The 13,789-nt window shown below is 45.1% G+C and overlaps 1 protein-coding gene across 7 annotated transcripts in view; it reads left to right on the top strand.

The window, feature by feature from the left end:
• The window catches only part of ROR1 (receptor tyrosine kinase like orphan receptor 1), a 428,674-nt gene that overhangs the window by 339,036 nt on the left and 75,849 nt on the right, over nucleotides 1–13,789 (top strand). For 6 of the 7 annotated variants that reach the window (XM_068239315.1, XM_068239313.1, XM_068239314.1 and 3 more), the window contains 2 exons: nucleotides 5,308–5,595; nucleotides 7,925–7,955. In XM_068239315.1, the coding sequence (XP_068095416.1) occupies nucleotides 5,308–5,595; nucleotides 7,925–7,955 (319 nt within the window). Of the gene's footprint in view, nucleotides 1–3,712; nucleotides 3,776–5,307; nucleotides 5,596–7,924; nucleotides 7,956–13,789 lie in introns of those variants that run through there. The other variant, XM_068239318.1, reaches the window with a different exon arrangement.

Raw genomic sequence — 13,789 nt, 5'->3', positions numbered from 1 at the left:
ACAAGTACAACGTTCTGGAATGGCCATCTAAGTCCCCAGACCTGAATATAATTAAAAATCTGTGGTGTGAGTTAAAGAGAGCTGTCCATGCTCGGAAGCCATCAAACCTGAATGAACTAGACATGTTTTGTAAAGAGGAATGGTCCAAAATACCTTGAACCAGAATCCAGACTCTCATTGGAACCTACAGGAAGCGTTTAGAGGCTGTAATTACTGCAAAAGGAGGATCTACTAAATATCGATTTCATTTCTTTCTTTTTTGGTGCGCGAAGCATACTTGGAGCCATTGCATTTCAATGTTAAAACCACTTTTCTGTACAGTGAAAAATCATAGAAAAATCACTTTGCAAAACGTTAGTGATTTTGCTAGCGTTTTGCAATTCCCAGTGTGAATGGGGCCTGAGGGCTGGTTCACGCTGGAAGAGCTTTTTCGAAGCGCTTTGTGATTTTAAAAGCTCTCACTAATGTAATGCTATGAGTGTTCTCACCTGAGTGATATGATTTTATATATCACCCATAGCATTATTACATTGGCAAGAGCTTTTCAAATCAATAGCACTAAAAAAGCTCTTGCAGTATGAACCAGGCCTAATATAAAGACAAAAGAAATACAGAGTGCCCAATATAGTGTAGTATGCAAAACAAGGGGTTGGAAATGAAAAGTATATAATGTATATACTCACAAACGTGGGTTACCGCCTAGGCAACCACTGTACAGGTAGGTGAGGAGATTAGACCTGTCCTCACTCAGGATTAAAAGTCGCTCTCTGTAGATAAGGAAAAATGGGGATCAACCTCTCCACCAGGGGTGGATATTGCTAATGTAAGAGTGAACAGAGGCGCCAGCAGGATAAAAGGTTCTAAAAGGCTTAAAATCCCTCAGGAGGTGGTGGTGGACTCGCCTCCCCAAAGCAGACAAGATACCGTCAGTTTTATAACAACAGGTTTATTAATATACTCCAAAACAAACAGTGCAACGCGTTTCACGGGTATGTTCCCACTTCCTCAGGCAATAAACAGATAGGAGTACACAGTATAGTCTCAAGGTCACGAATAGCGCCTCTGAGATTTTTTCTCCCACATCCCAAAAAACATACAGATAAGTTAAATGGCTTCTCCCTAAAATTGGCCCTAGACTATGATACATGCACTACACGATACATACATAGACATATGACTATGGTAGGGATTAGATTGTGAGCCCCCTCTGATGGACAGTAGTGACAAGACAATATATACTCTGTACAGTGCTGCGTAATATGTCGGCACTATATATAAACTTAAAGAGAACCCGAGGTGTGTTTAAAGAATGTTATCTGCATACAGAGGCTGGATCTGCCTATACAGCCCAGCCTCTGTTGCTATCCCAAACCCCACTAAGGTCCCCCTGCACTCTGCAATCCCTCATAAATCACAGCCACGCTGTGAGGATCTGTTTACATCTGTAGTGTCAGTCTCAGCTGCTCCCCCGCCTCCTGCATAGCTCCGGTCCCTGCCCCCGTCCCTTCCCTCCAATCAGCAGGGAGGGAAGGGATGCAGGCGGGGACTGGAGTTCTGCAGGAGGCGGGGAGAGCAGCAGACTGACACTATAGAGATAAACACAGCCAGCTCTGACAAGCTGTTTGTCAGCAGCGTGGCTGTGATTTATGAGGGATTGCAGAGTGCAGGGGGACCTTAGGGGGGTTTGGGATAGCAACAGAGGCTGGGCTGTATAGGCAGATCCAGCCTCTGTATGCAGATAATATTCTTCAAACCCACCTCGGGTTCTCTTTAACTAGGTAAATAAAATGACTTGTCCCATAGAGAGCATTTTTATGGTCTGTCCCAAAGAGAATATTTATATACCTAGTCCTGACTACAAATACTACTTACAGCTAGACACAGCAAAATCATTTACCAGTTAGGTCATTTATAACAGTAGTCCAACCATAACATTTCTATCACTCATTGTAATCAGAACATTTATATTCGTAGTCCCTGCAATAACATTTAATAATCTCAGTAAAAACTTTTTTTTATTATTCCCAAGGAGAACATTTACATTACCTGACCCGGCAAGAACATTTATATTTATCCAAATGAGTACATTTTGTACCACTAGTTAAAGTGAAGCCGAGGTGAGAGTGATATAGAGGCTGCCATATTTATTTCCTTTTAAACAATACCAGTTGCCTGGCAGCCCTGCTGATCTATTTGGCTATAGTACTGTCTGAATAACACCATAAACAAGCATGCAGCTAATCTTGTCAGTTCTGACAATATTGTCAGAAACATCTGATCTGCTGCATGCACGGTCTATGGCTGAAAGTATTAGAGGCAGAGGATCAGCAGGACAGCCAGGACACTGGTATTGCTTAATAGAAATAAATATGGCAGCCTCCATATCACCCTCACCTCGGGTTCTCTTTAAATAACGCCTGTGACTTTAAAAATCTGATAGTTACCTTGGGAGGGGGAAACCTCTGAATCCTAATGAGGCTTCCATCGTCCTCCTCACCAACCAGTAATGAGATCCCCGCACAAATGTCAACAATAATAACCTAATTCGCTGCTGCACAAAGGCACACTAGTGGCTTTCCGCTCAGGCAGAAATGGCCAAGCCTGATCAGGTCAACTTTACTTCACAGGTGCAAGCTATCTGCGCAATAGAATGGACCCAATCTGGCTCAGCTATTTCCACCAGAGCCCAAGGGAAAGCCGCTACTGCCCCTGTGCGCTGGACTTTCGGGGGTCTCAGCGCTGCATCTCCTCTGCTGAGGAGGATGGGAAAAGCCTTTTTAAAATCTAGTGGTTTTTCCCCTGAGGTAAGTACCCCTAGGGCAGGGGTAGGCACACTTTCTTAGGGCTGGTGCACACCAAAACCCGCTAGCAGATCCGCAAAATGCTAGCAGATTTTTAAACGCTTTTTTAAATTTTTCTATGGCGTTTTGCTAGCGTTTTGCGGATTGCTGCTGCGGATTTCAGTATAGTAGATTTTATATATTGTTACAGTAAAGCTGTTACTGAACAGCTTCTGTAACAAAACCGCCTGGCAAACCGCTCTGAAGTGCCGTTTTTCAGAGCGGTGTGCGTTTTTCCTATACTTAACATTGAGGCAGAAACGCATCCGCAATCCAAAAAATGCCTCACCCAGGCATTTTTCGTTTCTGCAAAATGCCTGCCGCTCTGGTGTGCACCACCCCATTGAGATACATTGACCAAGCAGATCCGCAGCCGCAAGCGGATCTGAAAACGCCCAAAAAGCCGCTCGGTGTGCACCAGCCCTTAAAGGGAACCTAAACTGAAAAGGATCTGGATTTTTCCTTTTAAAATAATACCAGTTGCCTAACTCTGCTGCTGATCCTGTGTCTCTAATACTTTTAGCCACAGCCCCTGAACAAGCATGCAGATCAGGTGCTCTGACTGAAGTCAGACTGGATTAGCTGCATGCTTGTTTCAGGTGTGTGATTCAGCCACTACTGCAGCAAAAGAGTTTAGCAGGACTGCCAGGCAACAGGTATTGTTTAAAAGTAAACATCCATATCCCTCTCAGTTAAGGTTCCCTTTAAGATTGAGCCACATTCCTCTGAAATGTGGCCTGCTGCTACTGCAGCTCTCCATCCGCCTCCCTCCCTCCTGACAGAAGAATGGTTGACAGGAATGGTTGACCCAATCTCACTCTCCAGCTGCGATCTCCATGGCAACTGCAGCATCATGTGACACGCTGGTACGTAATGACAGCGGGTCACACAATACCACCATTGCCATGGAGATTGCTGCTGGAGAGTGTAATTAGGTACCGTAAGTTACATTTCTTGCAAGTGCTCTGCACCTGCCGGTACTTTTGTAGGGACAGTAAGAGGGAGGAGCAGAAACTGGCCCTCTATCGACGGGTCAGCTTCATACCAGCCGCAGGCGGAATCCAGCCCACAGGCTGTAGTTTGCCAATGGCTGCCCTAGGAGCACATTTTTCCTTACAGGTACACTTTAAATATTTGATCCACTAGTTCTAGCAAGAACATTTCTATATCTAGTACTTCTAGAACGTGAGGTGAGAGACATATGGAGGCTGACATATTTATTTCCTTTTAAATAATGCACATTGCCTGGCTGTCCTGCTAATCCTCTGCCTCTAATACTTTTAGCCATAGCCCCTGAACAAGCATGCAGCAGATCAGATGTGTCTGACACAAGTCTGACTGGATTAGGCACACAGGTGTGTAATTCAGACACTGCTGACCAGAAAGATGAGCAAGACTCCATATGTCTCTCACTTTGGGTTCTTTTCCAATTTGTAGTCCAACTGAGAGCTCTTTTATTTCTAGTTCTATAAAGAAAAGGTTTATTATAAGTGTCTGGTAAAACATTTATATAAGTAATTAAAACCAAATATACCATCAGTTCAAGATGCACAATTTCTATCCCTTGTCCTGGTGAGAACATTTATATCACTGTTCCCAATGAAAACTTTTTAATCATTAGCACCAGCGAGAACACATACAGACATGAAATAGTCATGAACCAAGAGCACCCTGTGACCCCCACTAGGGGGAGCTGCATCTCTTTCCATCCCTAACATGTGGAGTAGCCATAGAGCGACACCTGTTACCCCAGGGCCGGATTTACCATAAAGTACTGTAGGCACATGCCTACAGGCGCCTGATGATGGAAAGGCATCTTGCTACCCTTCCCAAGTGCCTCCCTCCTGCCTTACCTATGCAGAGCACTGAGCGTAGTGTAAATGAGAGGTTACTCACCCGGGTCCCGGGATTCCACTGACCACATCTCCCTTCAGTCGGGAGCACCTCTAGCTACTTAATAATGAGGATGCCTCTGGCTACCTAATACTAAGGGGCAGCTGTAGCTACCTATGACGGGCAAAGGAATTAAGGGAGAAGTGACCGCTGGGACAGCCAGCACACTTACGGCCCAGTTCAGCAGGTGTTTGTAGGTTCATACAGGGCGAGGTCTAGGGTGCCAGGACAACTGTGCTTATAGGCTCCTGTGATGTAATTTCGGGCCTGTGTTACCCGGTTCCAGCGGGCTTCTGGCTGTTCCTGGTCGGCAGAGAATCAGAAAGGGGGGGGGACAAATGACACCCAGTTTGTATTACCAGTGAGTTGCACACAGTCAGACTAGACTCATTATTATTATTGTTATTCAGTGATATCATGTTGTGGTCTGTGACTTCTGTATCTGCAGTGTAATTTAACACAGCTTTGACTAGACTGAAGCCATTTTTGCCTGTGACTGTATCCTGTAACACTTCTTCTATTTAAATACTTCATTAATGATCCATCTATGTTTGTTTGCTTTTTTTCCTGGCAGATATTTATTTAACGCTGGATGAACCTATGAACAATATCACCACCTCTCTGGGCCAGACAGCCGAGATGCACTGTAAGGTTTCGGGGAACCCCTCCCCGACAATACGGTGGTTGAAAAATGATGCCCCCGTTGTCCAAGAGCCGCGCAGGATATCGTTCCGGACTACAAACTACGGCTCGAGGCTTCGAATACGAAACTTGGATACTACAGACACTGGATACTTCCAATGTGTGGCCACTAATGGGCGGAAGACTGTCTCTACTACGGGGGTACTGTTTGTGAAGTTTGGTGAGTCTAAAGAAAATAGATTAGCCTGTTGATGTGTGTACTGTTTTACCTACCGTGCTATATTTAATTCTGGTCAGCTGCACTTAAAGAGAAACTCCGACCAAGAATTAAACTTTATCCCAATCAGTAGCTTATACCCCCTTTTACATGAGAAATCTATTCCTTTTCACAAACAGACCATCAGGGGGCGCTGTATGACTGATATTGTGGTGAAACCCCTCCCACAAAAAACTCTGCGGACCGTGGTACTCCTGGCAGTGTCCTGTCTGTAAACCTTGTTGCATTGTGGGAAATAGCTGTTTACCAACTGCCAAAAAAAGCATGCAGCAGCTACATCACCTGCCAACAGTAAAAATGTCATCATGTAATAAATGTCAGAATGTAAATCAGGGATTTAAAAGATTTTACAATGGGCAAACACTGACTAAATCATTTATACATAATTATTGTAAAAATGAAGCACTTTATTACATTATTTTCACTGGAGTTCCTCTTTAAACAGCTATTTCCCACAATGCAGCAAGGTTCACAGACAGGAAACTGCCAGCAGTATGTACTCAGAGTTTCTTGTGGGAGGGGTTTCACCACAATATCAGTCATACAGCGCCCCCTGATGGTCGATTTGTATAAAGGAATAGATTTCTCATGTAAAAGGGGGGGGGGGGGTATCAGCTACTGATTAGGATAAAGTTCAATTCTTGGTCAGAGTTTCTCTTTAAGGTTCACACAGCTCTGCTCAACAGCATAGTAAGGAAGTGGCTACAGTAATATTTTACTTGACAAAAGTTGTTCAACTTCTTCAAGTTGTTTGATAATCGTGCATGTAAAATACTTTTGTTGAGCGTGTGTATGAGCCTTTAGTCCAGGGGTCTCAAACTCGCGGCCCCCGGGCCATTTGCGGCCCTCGATGCAATATTTTGTGGCCCGCGCCGGCAAAAGCTTCCTTAAAGTTTGCTTCAGTGCTCCCAAGTAATCTGCCGCATCCCCGCCACTAAACGAGGGCTGCAGAGCCCCCAAATCGCCCGGGGGGGGCAATCCGCCGGCATTTCCTGGAAGGGGCAGAGCTTTCAGCTTCAGCTCTGCCCTTCCTGACGTCAATCGCGGCGCATCGCCGCCTCTGCTCGCCCCTCTTACTCTTCCTTCACAGAGAGGGACGGCGATGTGACGCGATTGACGCCAGGAGGGGCAGAGCTGAAGCTGAAAGCTCTGCCCCTTCCAGGAAATGCCGGCGGATTGTCCCCCGGGCGATTTGGGGGCTCTGCAGCCCTCGTTTTGCGGCGGGGATGCGGCGGATTACTTGTAATGGGAGCACTGAAGCGAACTATAAGGTAAAATAGGCAAACTAGTTCGCTTCAGTGTGAATTTGATTTTGAAATAAAAATCAATGCAAGGGATGGGACCGGGGGGGGGGGGGGGGGGGGGCGGCTTTGGTTGGGCATTTTGTGAAATCCCTTATGCGGCCCAGCCTCCTCCTGACTTTGCCTCCTGCAGCCCCCAGGTAAATTGAGTTTGAGACCCCTGCTTTAGTCCTTCCTTACTATGCACTATAAGAAGTCCTGTATCTGTCTTTTGCTCCCTGTAGGCTACCTAAACTCCGCCTCCTTCACCCCAGAGCCCAAAAACATGTTAGGATTGTAGCATCCTGCAGCACACCTTTTTTTTAACAAATACAAAACTAGACCAGGTAAGGGGGTGGGGTCCTTACACTTTATATTAGCCAGTCTTAAAGGACAACTGAAGCGAAAGGGATATGGAGGCTGACATATTTATTTCCTTTTAAACCGTACCAGTTGCCTGGCAGTTGTGCTGATCCTCTGCCTCTGACACTTTTACCCATAGACTCTGACGTTCCTCTTTAATGCCATACACATATGAAATAATAATAATGTAGCATAGACATGAAATTTCGATCTTCAGGGAAATAATTTGTCTTTTTTATTTGCTTGCCTTGACCTCTTGCATCATGGTTCTTATCTCCTGCCTTAGCTTATTAGTGATAAAACATTGCTATAAAACTGTCAGAGATCAAAAGTGCTGTCAGGAATGCATGAAGGAAATCATAAGGCTTTGCAAAAGAAAAAAACCCTGCCATAATAATCATCCTACGAAGCAGAGGAGAGAACTGGCTCCGAAGCCACATGAGACAGCTTTATTGTAAGCCTTCAGAATGACACCGGGCAGGAGTTTGTAACTAAGAGAAGTTTCAGAGTCGGGATTTGGATGACTGCAAATGCTTGTTTGTGGCCGGTTTACATTAAAAATGTCGTGTTAAAAATATGAATAAATTTGCTTTTATGCCATTTAACATCTGTTTCGTTTCATCTGGCAGGTCCTCCTCCCACAGCAAGTCCAGGCTCTGTGTAAGTACCACATTGTGTTCATCCTCTGTGAGAACACAGCTACTTTTATTGCTGTTGTGCATCCTGTATGAGGTAAAGAAGAGAGCAAAGGCTCATTGGTTCAGTTGTCTTCCAATCTGATCAGTTTTGGAATAGCTATTGGTTTACTGAGGAGTAACCTCCACACATATCAAATCTTCAAAGAGAAGAAAAATTGAGGCCCCTTTTACACTTGCAGGTGATACCGCAAGAGGGCCACAATGCAGGTCTATGGTCTGTTGCTGTGTGTCGGAAGTATCCAATCCGACGCAAGTGCTGTAGCACATTACAGCAAGCACCGCGCTTAACACACACAACTTCCTGTAATGCAAGTCTATGGGCAGAAGATGTAGTGTAAACGATGGAGCACAGTCCGTCACGGCGTGCATGTGCGGAGCGACGGGGATCTCATACTTCCAGAAAGTGGGCAGGAAGTACGTCACTGAATGGGGGGGAGAGGGGGGGGACTGTAAAACCGGCCTGAAGGACAAAGTGGGTGCAAACTTGTGTTCATACAAAATCTTCTATCAACACTAAGCACAGGGAACCAATAGATCACGCATGGGCAAACTTGGCCCTCCAGCTGTTAAGGAACTACAAGTCCCACAATGCATTGCAGAAGTCTTACAGCCACAGTCATGACTCCTAAAGGCAAATGCATTGTGGGACTTGTAGTTCCCTAACAGCTGGAGGGCCAAGTTTTCCCAAGCCTGCGATAGGTGGTTATACTCCCAGGATTTAGGCCTCTTTCAGATTGGATGACTGAACTGCGCGCTTGCCGAGCATTTCGGCGCCCTGTCTGCCACACATGAGCGCCATTCTAGTGCAGTTAAAATGCAGCCGAATGGCATTGTTTGTATTATCAGCGCTTGATTTACTCAGGGTCCCTTTAAGCTTAGTTCCAGCCCCTCTGCAGACCAATATTTTATTTTACAGGTCCTTTAGAGCTTTTCAAAATCACTAACGCTTTAAAAGCTCTTGTAGTGTGAGCATGTGTGTGCACCAGTCCTCGGGCAATGTCACAGCATTCATAATGCTCATATGTCAGTCAGTTATAGGGACAAATCACATTTCACCATCTCTCAGCTCAAGAAACATACAGCCCTGAAAATGTGCTTTCCAGCTTGCTGCTGTAATTAGGGCCCTTTCACACCAGAGGGATTTTTCGGCGTTTTAACGCCACGGCCGAAGTTGGCGTTTTGCTAGGTAAAAGAAAGTCCATAGACTTTCATTTTACCTTTCACATCTAACTCGGCGTTTTGGAGCGTTGCATTTCAACGCTCCCAGGAGCTTTTTCAGGGCTGTTTACAGCCGAAGTTGGCTGTTGGCGTTTCAATGATAGTCAATGGAAAACGCCAACTTCAGCCTTTTCAAAGCCTTTTCAAAGCGTTTTACAGCTATCTTGTTCACTTATTTTTATAGAAGAAAAAAAAAAGGACGTTTTCATATGGGCTGTAAAACTCTTTCAAAAGGCTTTGAAAACGCTATGTATTGGCGTTAAGCAAAAGGCTGACTTTCAGCCTTTTCTACCGCAGCCTCTAGTGTGAAAGAGCCCTTAGCCCTGCACATTACAGTTAGTCTTGTCCTTGCCCCGTACTGTCTGTTATTCTTCCCCAATCTCATTCTGCTTCCCAGCCCTCTGTTGTTCTGTCTGCCCTCCTTGTCCCCTTCCTCTCAGCATAATGAGAAAAATCCTCTTGAAGTGGTTAGTGAGTGCTGCCAAGCTCCCCGCCTCCAATGGCGGCCTCTAAAGCCCAATCTTCCTTTAATAGCCTGCCAATTTCTCTGGCACTTCTGGGCCATGATGTTGCTTTTTACAAATATGGATGTATGTTTTAGATTTTATGTTTCCTGGTGATGCCCAGACTGTGAAAACTGACATACACAAAACATAAAAGACGTTCTAGGCCAGAACTCCACACTCCTCATAGCTCATTAAAGAACTTGTGTAAATCACTGTTGTACAGGCCTGACACTTAACCATTAGCGGTTCAGAATTCTCTGCAGGCTAAACATCCACAGGTGATGGACAGAGATGCATTGCTGTGTTCAGAAAAACTTCATTTGTACCTCAATGGTCCCATAGAGGGAGCATGGGCAGTGGCATAGCAATAGGGGCTGCAGAGGTTGCGACCACACAGGGGCTCTTGGGCCAGAGGGGCCCCGAGGGGCCCTCCCTCAAACGCAGTATTAGCTCTTTATTGATAATGTGGTGGGGTATGATCACTTCTATAGATGCTTTGAATAGGAGTAATCATTAAAGAACAAGTGACGCCCATACTAACCTAGAAATAAAAAAAAACACATAAGTAGATACATTCTAGTTCTACTTACATAACAGATGTATTGTACAGTCAATGTTATGATTCCTGTAAATTTTATAAAGGAAAAGCAGAAAATCCTATTCTAGGCAGTTTCCATCTTTGTTACCTTTGACCTCCTGACATCATTTCCTCTCTTACTTTTTTTCTCATCTTGCTAATTGTGTATTCATTGCCTGCCTTCCTGCCAGAGTCTTCATACGCTCCCATACACTATACTAGGAAGTGCACTGTCTTATGTCATTAGAAGGAGGGGGAACTAAAGAGAAGAGGAGCAATATATTTTAGATAAAAACACCCCCAGCATGCAACTGTTTGGCAATGGTTATGCTGGCCATACATCACTCAATGTTTGGCCAGATCGATCAGATAAATCCCTCTCTGATCAAATTGGGATCTATAGCCCAGCCACACACTGCACAGCGATTCCCAATAGATTTCAGCATGAAATCTATTGGGAATCGTCCTGCTGCTGCCTACCAGGCCGCCCCCTAAGTGTAAAGTGTCCCCACTGTGCCAGTGCTCAGTGTTTGAAAGTCTCACTTCTCTGCTGGCATGATTCCTGGCACCCTCTGGTGTTGGACGTAACCGATAGGGCCGGTACCACATGACTTGGCACATGTTGTGACATCACACATGCGCCAGTGTCATGTGATACAGGCACTCACCATGACAGTGGACACTGGAGGAGGCTAGGAGTCGCACCAGCGGAGAGGTGAGACTTTCAAACACTGAGCACTTGTTGGGGAGGGGGGCAGTTTTACCCTTGGGTTGACACTGGCTGGGGTCCATTGGCCATCCCAATATTGAACGCTGTTACCGTTGCACACCCAATAGAGCCCTTGAGACTTAAATTCCTCCATCCTGGTTCGATACAATTGACTGATTTTGTTTGGAGGTTGATTGATCGGGTGGTCATATTGTGGCATTGATTCTTTTCCGAATCAATAACATTATGAAATCGGAATATCGATCGTGCCGCAATATCAGCACCCTTAAAGAGAACCCGAGGTGGGTTTGAAGAATATTATCTGCATACAGAGGCTGGATCTGCCTTTACAGCCCAGCCTCTGTTGCTATCCCAAACCCCCCTAAGGTCCCCCTGCACTCTGCAATCCCTCATAAATCACAGCCATGCCGCTGACAAACAGCTTGTCAGAGCTGGCTGTGTTTATCTCTATAGTGTCAGTCTGCTGCTCTCCCCGCCTCCTGCAGAACTCCAGTCCCCGCCTGCATCCCTTCCCTCCCTGCTGATTGGAGGGAAGGGACGGGGCAGGGACCGGAGCTATGCAGGAGGCGGGGGAGCAGCTGAGACTGACACTACAGATGTAAACACAGCCTCACAGCACGGCTGTGATTTATGAGGGATTGCAGAGTGCAGGGGGACCTTAGTGGTGTTTGGGATAGCAACAGAGGCTGGGCTGTATAGGCAGATCCAGCCTCTGTATGCAGATAACATTCTTTAAACACACCTCGGGTTCTCTTTAATTTATGGCCACCATTAAAAATATTTTTGGGCTTTGATCTTTAATTGCTCTCCTGTGAAACTGAATACTCACCACTCAACGGGTACAGTGACGTCCCCTTGACGATGAGCGGTTAGCGGTTCGTCTTCCTGCGTGCGATGTCACGCCACGTTACATGATGGCACCCGACGGGCACGAACAGTAAGTCAATCGATCCAGGTACTTTATGCGTAGTCGTCAGGCATCTTAAAGATCCGATCCGCCATGGCGGCCGCTAAATGTCATTCGCTTGATCTCGTGCCTGTACCCACATTGAGAGATCGCGGAAACAACTGCTCATTGCTCGAAAAATCACCTGTTGTCTAAAAATTGTATGGGAAAATCACATGGTGGGTACCAGCCTTGAGTATTTCCCTCACTTCCTGCCTAAAGGAGGAAGCGGAAAAATCTCTCCAACACCAACAGAGACAGCAAAAAAAATCCTGCAAAATAAAGGTATTTACTTTCTGCCAGGAGTGAGGGACTCACTAATCTCACTTTTGTTAAAGGATACCCGAAGTGACATGTGACATGATGAGATAGACACGTGTATGTACAGTGCCTAGCACACTAATAACTATGCTGTGTTCCTATTTTTCTTTCTCTGCCTGAAATGGTTAAATATCAGGTATGTAAGTGGCTGACTCAGTCCTGACTCAGACAGGAAGTGACTACAGTGTGACCCTCACTGATAAGAAATTCCAATTATAAAACACTTTCCCTTCAGAAATGGCTTCTGAGAGCAGGAAAGAGATAAAAAGGATCAATAGTTCATAGATTCTAGCTCTGGCATATTTCAAAGAATGTGTAATTGAGCAAAAACAATAAAACTGTTAAAACTTAAAAAGTATATTTAAACATACAATTAATCTGTGGAATATCTTATTTAAAAAGTCATTTTTAGGGGAAGGAAGATGGATACAATCGTTCATTTCATTAGTTTATTTTCGCTTCGGGTGTCCTTTAATGGGTTAGGCTTTAAGCACATTTGTTTTAGTAGATGACCTTTGTTTAGTTTTTAGAGAGACGCCGAAAACATTTCCAGTTGAATGTTTCTTGGGTCTGCTTTATAAAGGGTGTGAATGACCGTCACGCAGGAACGAAGAACAGCAGAGTCCTCTGATGTGGAAAAACATTAAAATAAGAGACATTGAGAAAAAAAATGTTATTTAACAGCTCATTTCCAGCTGTGACTCTGTTCCGCCGCCGCAAACAATTCTATAAAAAACCCGTTACAGAGAAAACAGCTTCTAAATGAAGAATGCCAAAACTTCAAAACCTAAGCCTGAAAGCAAGCCGGTCACGTTCCAGCTATGCCCCGCATTCTGGCGGACGCACACTGGCACGTTTCTGTCCTGGAAAAGGAATTTCCGGTACAAAATGTTTTAGCCTACGGATTAAAGGAACAAATAATGTCAATCAGCAATTATATGTGCCCTGACGCTTACAATATGTCATAGGCAGCCTCGGAGGAAGCGCAGATTGGCGCGAAACGGCTGTCTTTTTGAACATATGCTTGCTGAACTGCTTTTTGCTTTACCTAGAGCACGCTGCTATGTTCTGCTGTAGGTTTCCACTTGGTCACAGTCTTGCTTTGCATCGTATTGCTGACTCCAGAGGTTCACCCTTTTTTTTTTTTTTTTTTAAACCCGTGAGCATTGTAGAAACATGACTGACATGCACAGCGGAGCTTGTGGTGCGTGTGCAATCCACACGGCCCAGCATGCACTGCTCCAAACTATAGCTAACTGGCAGCACTGGCATCAGGGTAAAGACCTAGTCAAAAAATATGACTTTTTATGCAGTAGGGTCCCAGTTTGGTTCATGGATTTATAGTGATGTTGGTTTATGTGCCTGAAAAGGTATAAATATAAGTGCGGTTTTACACCTGCCCATGTCATTGCTTTGTTTTGCTCCGCCCCCTCGAATTGCACCACAACGCACAAAAAAAGTCATTCATATGACCCTGCGGCAGAGTGCACCCTCTGGG

Source organism: Hyperolius riggenbachi, chromosome 6 (genome assembly GCF_040937935.1).
Source record: "Hyperolius riggenbachi isolate aHypRig1 chromosome 6, aHypRig1.pri, whole genome shotgun sequence".
Taxonomy (NCBI): Eukaryota; Metazoa; Chordata; class Amphibia; order Anura; family Hyperoliidae; genus Hyperolius; species Hyperolius riggenbachi.
The sequence above is the reverse complement of the archived record's forward strand: the minus strand, read 5'-3'. Positions and strand labels throughout refer to the sequence as shown.